This window comes from Chanodichthys erythropterus, chromosome 18 (genome assembly GCF_024489055.1).
Source record: "Chanodichthys erythropterus isolate Z2021 chromosome 18, ASM2448905v1, whole genome shotgun sequence".
Taxonomy (NCBI): domain Eukaryota; kingdom Metazoa; phylum Chordata; class Actinopteri; order Cypriniformes; family Xenocyprididae; genus Chanodichthys; species Chanodichthys erythropterus.
In genome coordinates, this window is record NC_090238.1 from 12549950 (window position 1) to 12562229 (window position 12280).

General features: G+C 35.9%; 1 protein-coding gene across 6 annotated transcripts in view; it reads left to right on the plus strand.

Moving 5' to 3' along the window:
* adck1 (aarF domain containing kinase 1) overlaps positions 1-12280 on the plus strand; it is a 193371-nt gene that overhangs the window by 1014 nt on the left and 180077 nt on the right. For 3 of the 6 annotated variants that reach the window (XM_067367164.1, XM_067367170.1, XM_067367171.1), the window contains exons 2-3: positions 171-310; positions 1715-1798. In XM_067367164.1, coding sequence (XP_067223265.1) covers positions 179-310; positions 1715-1798 — 216 coding nt within the window. In that variant the 5' untranslated portion in view covers positions 171-178. Of the gene's footprint in view, positions 1-167; positions 311-1149; positions 1281-1714; positions 1799-12280 lie in introns of those variants that run through there. The other 3 variants (XM_067367167.1, XM_067367165.1, XM_067367168.1) reach the window with 3 other exon arrangements.

Sequence of the window (12280 nt, forward strand, 5' to 3'; positions counted from 1 at the left end):
TTATTTGAATATATGAATCGGTGCATAGTTAATGATGCCCCAAAATAGGCAGTTAAAAAAATTAATTAAAAAAGACACACTTCACAGACACATTCAGACACCTTAGACTTATATTACATATTGTAAATCTGGTTCTAGGGCACCTTTAATGGTTCTCCGTCTTTTAGCAGTTCCTCACATGGCTGTCCGGCTACTGAAGGTTTCATCTATTGCCACTGCAGTGTTCGCATCTTCAGGATTTTACCTGTACAGCAGAAATGTGGACTTCAATGATCTCAGCGTCGTCAGATTTGGGAGGGCAGCTGCGACGGTAAATATGAAATGATGAAAAATATGTATTCATACTTTTAATTAATTCAAATTGTAATACTTCTGAATTGTCTCTTTTTAAAGAAGACATTATTGCAGAAGTAAATGAAAGTGTAAAAAAGTTTGTTTACAGTAAGAAATGTATACTGAACTAAATACAGAAAAGTATTTTGTAAAATAATTTAGACACTAAAAAAAAATCAAAGTCATGTGTTTAACCAAGTTGTTTCAAATTTGAAAATTGAGCCTGTTAAAGGGTTAGTTCACCCAAAAATGAAAATAATGTCATTTATTACTCACCCTCATGTCGTTCCACACCCGTAAGACCTTCGTTTATCTTCGGAAAGCAAATTAAGATATTTTTGTTGAAATCCGATGACTCAGTGAGGCCTGCATAGGGAGCAATGACATTTCCTCTCTCAAGGTCCGTAAAGGTACTAAAAACATATTTAAATCAGTTCATGTGAGTACAGTGGTTCAATATTAATATTATAAAGCGACGAGAATACTTTTGGTGCACCAAAATAATGACTTATATAGTGATGGCCGATTTCAAAACACTGCTTCAGGAAGCTTCGGAGCGTTATGAATCAGTGTGTTGAATCCGCAGTTCGGAGCGCCAAAGTCACGTGATTTCAGCAGTTTAGCAGTTTAACACGTCATGATTCGATATGTTGATTCATAACACTCCAATGCTTCCTGAAGCAGTGTTTTGAAATCGGCCATCACTAAATAAGTCGTTATTTTGTTTTTTTTGGTGCACCAAAAATATTCTCGTGGCTTTATAATATTAATATTGAACCACTGTACTCACATGAACTGATTTAAATATGTTTTTAGGACATTAATGGATCTTGAGAGAGGAAATGTCAATGCTGGCTATGAAGGCCTCACTGAGCCATCGGATTTCAACTCAAATATCTGTGTTCCGAAGATCAGTGAAGGTCTTACGGGTGTGGAACGGCATGAGGGTGAGTAATTAATGACAGAATTTTCATTTTTGGGTGAACTAACCCTTTAAAATGTTTTAAAGTACTGTTTCTATGATAACGCAATGACCAACTGTTTCACAGGATGAATTTTGAGCATTTAAGCTTTCAAGTGATACCTAATTTATGGTGATTACTAAAATATGTTATGGGGAAAGGCAATTTAAAAAGCATGCCAAGCGTCCCACAATCGTGAAACTGCCAATCAATGCATCTTTATACCAGGTGTAAACATGGCTAAATATTACTTCTTTGTTAAATATTTATTTTATATCAAAAACATTGTCGTTTACATTTAAGTCACAGTAAATGAATTAATATAATGCAAGTACAGTGTATTTTAAATGTATTTTTCTGTCCAGTGTGCAGTTTTTATTCACAGTTTTCATCTTTGTCTCTGAAATGAATTTTTTCAGACAGCTGTCATCAGTTATGACTACCTCACCACTCTCAGAGATGTACAGTATGGGACAGAGGAGTACTGGGCTGTCAAATCAAAGGTAAAACTCTTTGTCTTGGTGGTGATGGGTTATATCCAGGAATATCTGCTGTGTGGACATTTTATTTCTTTTGGGCTTTTTTTGATTGGAAAGTGTAGACAGTCTCCATGAGGATGCCCAGGTCTGACGTGGACATTTTTCTTGAATATCCTCATTTCAAAAAAGCAGTATTGTAGTCCTGTAAATGAATTTTCCTAGGCCCTGTTTACACCTGGTATTAAGATGTGTTTTGATCAAAAGTAGACAAGGGAGACGCATACCTGTTTACACTTGGTGTTTTAATCTGTCTCTTTTGTCCACTTTTGACCACTTCTGTGCTGATTTCGTCGAGGGGAGGGTCTAAGGACTGTTAAATGTATGGGCATTTTCAGATCTTTTTATCTAATGGACAAAATAAGCTCACGCAATTTATATATGAATGTGAAAGAAGACGACAGAAAACAAAGAGCATCAGCTTTCGTTTCTGTTCTGACTGCCGCAAGACCACATCGAACACTGTGAGTATGTGTTAGAAATCAGGAATTGTGAGAGAACATTGTTCTTGGTATGTTTTTCATCTTCAAACCAAACTTGGTTCTCCAGCCAACAAAGTTAAAATTTAAGCACATGAGCATCTACACTACGCAAACAATGCGTTTTCGACTACCTCTATTGACCACTTGTGATCCAATCGTCCAAAACTCATCGTAAGGGGATAGCTCACCCAAAAATTAAAATTATCCCATGATTTACTCACCCTCAAGCCATTCTAAGTGTATATGTCTATCTTGTTTCAGACGAACACAATCAGAGATATATTTAAAAATATCCTTGCTCCTCCAAGCTTTATAATGGTTGTGAATGGGGGGTGAGATTTTGAAGCAAACAAAAATTGCATCCATCCATATGGCTCCAGTGGGTTAATAAAGGCCTTTTGAAGCAAAGCGATGCGTTTTTGTAAGAAAAATCATCCATATTTAAAATCTTATAAATTTAAATTACTAGCTTCCGGCCATCGACTCGAGTCGACTCGGGCCAAATGAGTAACCCCCCTGATGCAATCTATGACACCGGATGTCGGAGTATCGTAAGCTTTGACACCTCTTGTGGTTCAAACAAATAGGGGTGGGCAACAAACTTAAGCTCCTCTTCTCTTATATCAAAATCCTCCTACATTTCTCTTTAAAATTTCTCATTTTAGACTTCTAATTTGTGGCCGGTGTTTTGTTTTTGCTAGTTATTATAGTTAATAAAGTTAGTTCACTTTCAAATAAAATTTTCCTGATAATTTATAATCCAAGATGTTCATATCTTTCTTTCTTCAGTCGAAAAGAAATTAAGGTTTTTGATTAAAACATTCCAGGATTATTCTCCTTATAGTGGACTTCAATGGCCTCCAAACGGTTGAAGGTCAAAATTAGTTTCAGTGCAGCTTCAAAGGGCTTTAAATGATACCAGACGAGGAATAAGTGTCTTATCTAGCGAAACAACCGGTAATTTTCTAAAAAAATACAACTGTATATGCTTTATATAAACAAATGATCACCTTCCAAGTGATTCCGCCAAAACCGCACTTCCGTATTCTTCAAAAAGCTTACGCTGTACAGGTGCTGGTCATATAAAAAGAATATCATCAAAACGTTGATTTATTTCACTAATTCCATTCAAAATGGAAGCTTATTTTATAGTATATTATATTCATTCATTACACACAGACTGATATATTTCAAATGTTTATTTCTTTTAATTTTGATGATTATAACTGACAACTAAGGAAAATCCCAAATTCAGTATCTCAGAAAATTAGAATATTGTGAAAAGGTTCAATATTGAAGACACCTGGTGCCACACTCTAATCAGCTAATTAACTCAAAACACCTGCAAAGGCCTTTAAATGGTCTCTCAGCCTAGTTCTGTAGGCTACACAATCATGGGGAAGATTGATGACTTGACAGTTGTCCAAAAGACGACCATTGACACCTTGCACAAGGAGGGCAAGACACAAAAGGTCATTGCAAAAGAGGCTGGCTGTGGACTGCAGCTGGAGTCAGTGCTTCAAGAACCACTACGCACAGACGTATGCAAGACATGGGTTTCAGCTGTCGCATTCCTTGTGTCAAGCCACTCTTGAACAACAGACAGTGTCAGAAGCGTCTCGCCTGGGCTAAAGACAGAAAGGACTGGACTGCTGCTGATTGGTCCAAAGTTATATTCTCTGATGAAAGTAAATTTTGCATTTCCTTTGGAAATCAGGGTCCCAGAGTCTGGAGGAAGAGAGGAGAGGCACACAATCCACGTTGCTTGAGGTCCAGTGTAAAGTTTCCACAGTCAGTGATGGTTTGGGGTGCGATGTCATCTGCTGGTGTTGGTCCACTGTGTTTTCTGAGGTCCAAGGTCAACGCAGCCGTATACCAGGAAGTTTTAGAGCACTTCATGCTTCCTGCTGCTGACAAACTTTATGGAGATGCAGATTTCATTTTCCAACATAACATAACATAACATAACATAACATAACACATAACATAACATAACATAACATAACATAACATAACATAACATAACATAACATAACATAACATAACATAACATAACATAACATAACATAAACATAACATAACATAACATAACATAACATAACATAACATAACATAACATAACATAACATAACATAACATAACATAACATAACATAACATAACATAACATAACATAAACATAAACATAACATAACATAACATAACATAACATAACATAACATAACATAACATAACATAACATAACATAACATAACATAACATAACATAACATAACATAACATAACATAACATAACATAACATAACATAACATAACATAACATAAACATAACATAAACATAAACATAAACATAACATAACATAACATAAACATAACATAACATAAACATAACATAACATAGACTCCATGCCACGCCGCATTGCTGCAGTAATTCAGGCAAAAGGAGCCCCAACTAAGTATTGAGTGCTGTACATGCTCATACTTTTCATCACTTTTCAGGTCTTAAGTTATATTCTAATTTTCTGAGATACTGAATTTGGGATTTTCCTTAGTTGTCAGTTATAATCATCAAAATTAAAAGAAATAAACATTTGAAATATATCAGTCTGTGTGTAATGAATGAATATAATTTACAAGTTTCACATTTTGAATGGAATTAGTGAAATAAATCAACTTTTTGATGATATTCTAATTATATGACCAGCACCTGTGTGCCCTACACCTTCCCTATTCAACCCAAGCATGTACATTTACATATTTTTTTTTTTAAATGACTGATCGTTTCGCTAGATAAGACTCTTATTCCTCATCTGGTATTGTTTAAAGCTATTTGAAGCTGCACTAAAACTATATTTTTGCCCTTCAACCGTTTGGAGGCCATTGAAGTCCACTATAAGGAGAATAATCCTGGAATGTTTTCATCAAAAACCTTAATTTCTCTTCGACTGAAGAAAGAAGGACATGGACATCTTGTATGACATGGGGTGAGTAAATTATCAGGAAAATTTTATTTGAAAGTGAACAAATCCTTTAACCCACTGGATCCGTATGGATTACTTTTATTATGGATGGACACATTTTTTTGGCTTCAAAATGTGCACCCCCCCACCCCCCCCATACACAACCATTATAAAGCTTGGAGGAGCAAGGATATTTTTCAGAAAGAAGATAGCCATAAACACCTAGCATGGCTTGAGGGTGAGTAAACATGGGAGTAAATTATAATCATGAGGAAATCATAATTTTCATTTTTTGGTCAACTATCCCTTTAACACAAGGTGTAAACAGGTCTCTAGACATGAATGGGCATTTCATGTTGTGCTTTTGCCTTTTGAAAGTGTATAATTTACTACCAAGAGATCCAGAAAAGGCCTGAACAATCTTAACTTACAGTACACTTTTAGGAGCAACTGTGTTGTATGGGTAAATAATGTAATAAGCAGTGTGCAATATTCCACCTACACCTGTATCATTTTTTTTGTCTTATAGGCTCCATGATTTTTAGCGATGTCCTTGCACATACACACCGATTTTTACTCTCTTATGCCATGTTTGTGTGTTCTTGTAATCTTAAATTACATGTAGTATAATAAGCAATCATATTTTATTAAATGTCATCCAAGCCAACACATTACTCAAACCAGTATGACAGCATTTAAGTCAATAACCAACATGCATTCTCATTATTGATGCATTGATCAAGCTTTCAAAACAGCCAAAACAATCTCACTCGCTGTTCGTAGGATCATAGCTGCAAATGCCAGGCAATAATTCTTGTGCCATTTTCACCCCTGTGTATAAAGGCCATTTGAACAGCTCCGTCAGGTACAGTTAAACAGCTGGTGCAGGGAAAGGTTGTAGTCTCTCACCTGTGTGTGTGTGTGTGAGTCTGAGCGCTGATGGCAGTCGCTGGAGGGAAGCGCTGAACCCTGAAGAGCAGGGTCCGAGCCAGATGCACTCTCTGCCAGGCCCGGGTATGGAGGATAGGGTGCCGTTCTCCTTCCCCCTCGGGGCCCGCAGTCAAGCCTGGCTACACACACTGATTAGAATTAATGCAGGCCCCTGATTTAATATAGAGGAGAGATTTGGCTTCTAATTATTCTCTCACTAGGCGATTCAGCTCACTGGTCGTAGGTTGTTTCGGATCATTCTTGCTTGGATTTTTCTCAGTTAATGTTTTTCTGCATTGTGGACAATTGTATAAATTAACAGGTTTAAAAGTATTTTAAGTAGTGTACACCTGAAGATCATTGTTTTGTGGGTGTTTAATCTTCTGTGAAATGATCATGCTTTTTGGAGATGATACTACGGTATTTCTGTGTTCTGCATGTTTACTATAGTAATACCACAGTATTTCGACATGTACCATCATATCTTTTGCAGTACTATGCAAATGCTATAGTGATTATGGTAATCATTTAGTATTTATAAAAATAAGATTTACCATCGGACACATCACTGTAACATGCTGAACATATTGTTTATGGTTTATGGATCACTTTTTGGTATGCATTTTACTAGTCTCAGCCTCAGATGTCATGCCCATGGACTGTTGGCTGAATGTCTGATATATAAAGCAAACAAAATTGGAAACATTTCTGGTGTTGAATTCTGCAGGATTTCCAAGAGACGTGTGAGTCGTGTTCCTTAAAGGGATAGTTCACCCAAAAATGAAAATTTGATGTTTATCTGCTTACCCCCAGTGCATCCAAGATGTAGGTGACTTTTTTTCTTCAGTCGAACGCAAATTATGATTTTTAACTGCAATCACTGCCGTCTGTCAGTCAAATAATAGCAGTGATTGGGATCTTGAACAATAAGAGTCGAAAAAACTTCCATAGACAAATCCAAATTAAACCCTGCGGCTCGTGACGACACATTAATGTTCTAAGACACGAAACGATCGGTTTGTGCGAGAAACCGAACATTATTTATATAACTTTTACCTCTAATACACCACTATGTCCAACTTCGTTCAGCTTCCTGTTAGTGAGGTCAAAAAACGCGTTCTGAAGACGGAAGTGATGTCTCGCCCATATACTTCAATGAGCGCGATCAGACCTCACTAGCCGGAAGCTGAACGAAGTTGGACATAGTGGTGTATTTGGGTAAAAAATTATATAAATACTGTTCGGTTTCTCGCACAAACCGATCGTTTCGTGTCTTAGGACATCAATGTGCCGTCACGAGCCGCAGGGTTTAATTTTGATTTGTCTATGGAAGTTTTTTCGACTCTTATTGTTCAAGTTCCCAATCACTGCTATTATTTGACTGACAGACGGCAGCGGTTGCAGTTAAAAATCATAATTTGCGTTCGACTGAAGAAAAAAAGTCCTCTACATCTTGGATGCACTGGGGGTAAGCAGATAAACATCAAATTTTCATTTTTGGGTGAACTATCTCTTTAATGGTTCACCTGGAAACAAAGGCGCAGTGATGCCAAACCCTCTCATGGAAGAAGAAAGCCATCAAGTTTACAACTGTGAAAATGAACTCTTATCAGAATCAATTAAATGCTGGATATTTTAAGTTTACAGCATAGACTCTTTAAAAGACATGAGAGTTTTGTCTGTTATAGGGACAATGACTTTACATTTTCACGCCCCATACATGATGCTGAACAAAACGAACTGTGATTGGTTGCTTTACCTGTCAGTCAGATGGTCTCTTCTGCTGTGAGTCTGGAGGTCTGGCTACACGAAGACTAACTGTTCAGATTTTTTAGTTTTAGTTTTTTTTGTGCGACACCATAAATTGTTGAAGTAATTAAAGGGATAGTTCACCCAAAAATGAAAATTGCCATTATTTACTCCCCCTCATGTTGTTCCAAACCTGTATGAGTCTCTTTCTTCTGTTGAACACAAAAGAAGATATTTTAAAGAATGTTGGGTAACACCTAATTTTGGGGAACAGGTATTCACTATTAACTATGACTATTAAAGGATTAGTTCACTTCAGAATTGAAATATCCTGATAATTTACTCACCCCGATGTCATCCAAGATGTTTGTCTTATTTTCTTCAGTCAAAAAGAAATTATGGTTTTTGAGGAAAACATTCCAGGATTTTTCTCCATATAGTGGACTTCAACGGCTACCAAACAGGTTGAAGGTCCAAATTGCAGTTTCAGTACAGCTTCAAAGGGCTCTACACGATCCCAGGAATAACGGTCTTATCTAGCATAACAATAGGTCATTTTCTAAAATAATAAAAATAAAAATGTATATACTTTTTAACCACAAATGCTCGTCGTGCACTAGCTCTGTGATCACCACGTTGGAAAGGTCACGCGTGACGTAGGCGGAAGTACCGAGCGAGTGTTTACAAAGCAAACATGCAAGGACTAAGGCTGTGTTCCAGCTAATTTTTTTTTATTCCCTACCCTCTGTCTCGTTGACTCGGATGTACGTCATTGCTTACGTTGCATGAGTGCCCACTACTGGCGGAACCTTTGAAATGGGCTGATTGGAACGTCCTAAGCCCTTGATCACTTGGAATCCCCCATGGATTTGATTCATTTTTTTTTTTTTCCTTACGAAATTAATAATATCATAGAGTGAGGTAAATTAAATGTGATATTCGGTGACGTCACAATCATGTTTCATTGTGGTATATGGAGCTGCCTGAAGTGTACATATGAAGTAGACTCTGTCAAAATCGAGGGAGTGAGGGTCTGTCCATATAAATGTCCCTCGTCCACTTCATGAAGTGGAATGCACTTCAAAATGGTGGCAGGGATTCCCCTGAGAGAAGTTTGTTTTAGGGAAGTTTGTGAGTGCGTCTAAAATCGGAGTGGAACGCAGCCGAAGTCAAATGGCCTTTACAAAAAAAGGTAACTTGAAGGGGTGTGTATAAGACTGACATGACATGTGTCAAGACTATGAAGGAGGTTTTATGCATGTTTATGACAACTGTCATTAAGTGTCATTATGTCATTTTTAATGCAAAGATGACATTGTTTGTGATGTCCGAGTTATGACAACTTGACATGCACCAATACATCATAACCTGTCAGTGTCTTTGTCATGACAACATGACATCATTTAGCTTTATGGGTTAACATTACATTAAACTGTCATGTGGTTGGTTTTGACATTGGCTGTCATGAGGCCATTATGTCATGAATATGTATCTTGAGCTCAAGTAAAGTGGTACAAATTGAACTGGTCATTAAAATGTCATTAAGTGACAATACTCCGACAAATAATTTTATAACAGCGTCATGAATATTTTTCATTTCATTTTTTTTTTTTTAAGTTTCCTCCAACAGAAGGTCAGATAATAGACCATTTCAAACTTCTTAAAAAAAATGACACTGTTATAAAATAATGGTAACACTTTATTTTAGGGTCTTTTAACTAGTTGCTTATTACTTTTAGCATGCATATTACTAGAATATTGACTATTTATTAATAATTATTAAGCACATATTAATGCCTTATTATGCATGACCTTATTCTAGATTCTTAATCCTACCAATACCTAAACTTAACAATTAACTATATTTTGAAGCAGTAAATAAGGATTTAATTGACAGAAAGGTCATAGTTAATCGTTATTAATCTAATGTGTTCCCTATACTGAAGTGCTACCAAAATAATATAATGTAATGTTAATGTTAAAAACCAGAGTAGTTTAAGTTTGATAATTGCTCTATGTCATGTTTATGACAGGTTATGTTGTCTTGGTAATGTCAAGTTGTCATAACAAACAATGTCATCTTTGCATTAAAAATGACATAATTGAGTGAATGACACTTAATGACAGTTGTCATAAACATTCATAAAACCTCCTTCATATTCATGACAAGGGTCATGTCATGATTATGAAGGTGTCATGTCTTATGCACACCCCTTCAAGTAAAGTGTTACCCCAAAAAAAAAGTAAAACGATGATGTCGGATGATTTTGAAGAAAAATGCGTGGCCCATCGCAGAGCTAGTGCAAGATGAGCATTTGTGGTTAAAAAGTATATAAATGTTTATTATTTTTTAGAAAATGACGATCGTTCTGCTAGATAAGACCTTATTCCTTGGCTGGGATCGTGTAGAGTTTAGGCATTATGGATTAAGGGATGTAGAATAAGGCATTAATATGTGCTAATAAACAGCCAGTATTCTAGTAATATGCAAGCTAATGAGCAACTAGTTAAAAGTGACAATTGTTCCCTATACTAAAGTGTTACTGAATGCTGGTAACCAGACAGTTGATGACTTGATAAATTTTCATTTTTGGGTGATTTATCTCTTTAAGTGATTCATTTAAACAAACTGATTCAAACATTTTTTTTCACTGGGCTTTTTAATATATATGACAAAATGCGCAATAAACAAATGATACCAGACAGACAGTTTTATTGATAAATACTAGCTACATTTTAATGCCTGACATATAATCATGTTGCATGTAATTGAATCATCAGTGTCTCAATGTTTAGCTGATCAAGGTCCTAGCTAGTGCATTTTAATGATTCAATTCTAGAGTGGATTGAGATGTACTCCTAGTTTGGTATCACCACATTTGCACATTTTCATATTTCAGCTCTAAAATGTGAGAAGGAGGATGGTTCTTGGGGGGCACTGGATGATTTTCAGAAGGACGAGCATGTCTCATTGCTCCATGAGAACAGTGCAAGGGATCATGGGGGAGCTCCCAGGTGTTGCGGCTCTGTAATGGCCACAGAATGTGACTCATGTAATGAGGGGTGTTCCACGCAGTTAACCATGCCTCTGCTCTCTGCAGACCTGACCACCTGCTCTTTGTGCCTACCAAGTGTTTTTCATCTCAGCAATTAAATCACTACTCACTTTTGTGTGATGTAATGATTATTGAGATTCAAGACAGTTTCACTTTTTGTACTTTATTATAATCATGTCAACATGAATGTGGCTTACACTTCCATTCAAAAGTTTGGGGACAGTACTTTAAAAAAAAAAAAAAAAAAAAAAAATGAAAGAAATTAATCATGCATCCTTGCTGAATAAATGAATTTAATATTTTTTACAAAATATTTTTATGTAAAATAAATGCTGTTTATTTGAACTTTCGACTAATGAATGAATCCCGCCTTCTAAATAAGAGCCAGTCACCGACTGGTAAAGTCATCGAGTCATTGCAGCGGCCGTTAGAAGCACCGGTTTCTATAGAAACAGTCAGACGTGGTTTTTTTTAAATGAATCACTACTTGAATAAAACCTACAAAAATGTAGGGGGACATTATTATATAGATGAATTAAAAAAAAAAAAATTATATTAATAAAAATATTTTTTTATTAAAATATTATGTAGGCATTAAATCAATTTAATGTGTTTTACTAACAGCAATGTGTTTTAATAATTTGTGGAACTGTTAACTCATTAAACTTTAAAAGATGATGATCGTTAATCATAGGTAGCGTATTCAAATCATAACGTTCGCCTGAGGGCGCTCAAAGACCACGTAATCTGTGAGCGTGAGAGTTTCTAAAAACTTTATTAAAAAGGATAAATACATGAAATTATGTACACTTGTTAATGTGTTTATTTTTGTTTGCAGTATTTTATAGTATTAAATGATTATGAACACATTAAGCATGACAAAAAAATTGTCATTGAAATCATTATGATTGTTATCGTTATCAATGAAGTCATTATGATTGTTATCGTTATTAACATTGTTTTATAATGTAAATAACATGTAGGATAAAATAGTTTTATCGCGTGTCGAGCCATTTCTGAGACAGATATCTCCGACGCACAGTGTATACGTCAGCGTCCGAATTCACTTACTTCATTTCGTTCACTCTATACAGATATAGTGCAATCAAATGCCATACACTATATAGGGATTAGTGAATGAGTGAACGAGTGAGCGGTTTCAGACACAGCTAAGGTCTCCAAAGAGACGCGCATTTAGGACTGCGCATGCGCATTAGCTTGATCCAGCCTGAAAAATCCTTTTTTTTTTTTTTTTTGTCATTATTCGAGCATTT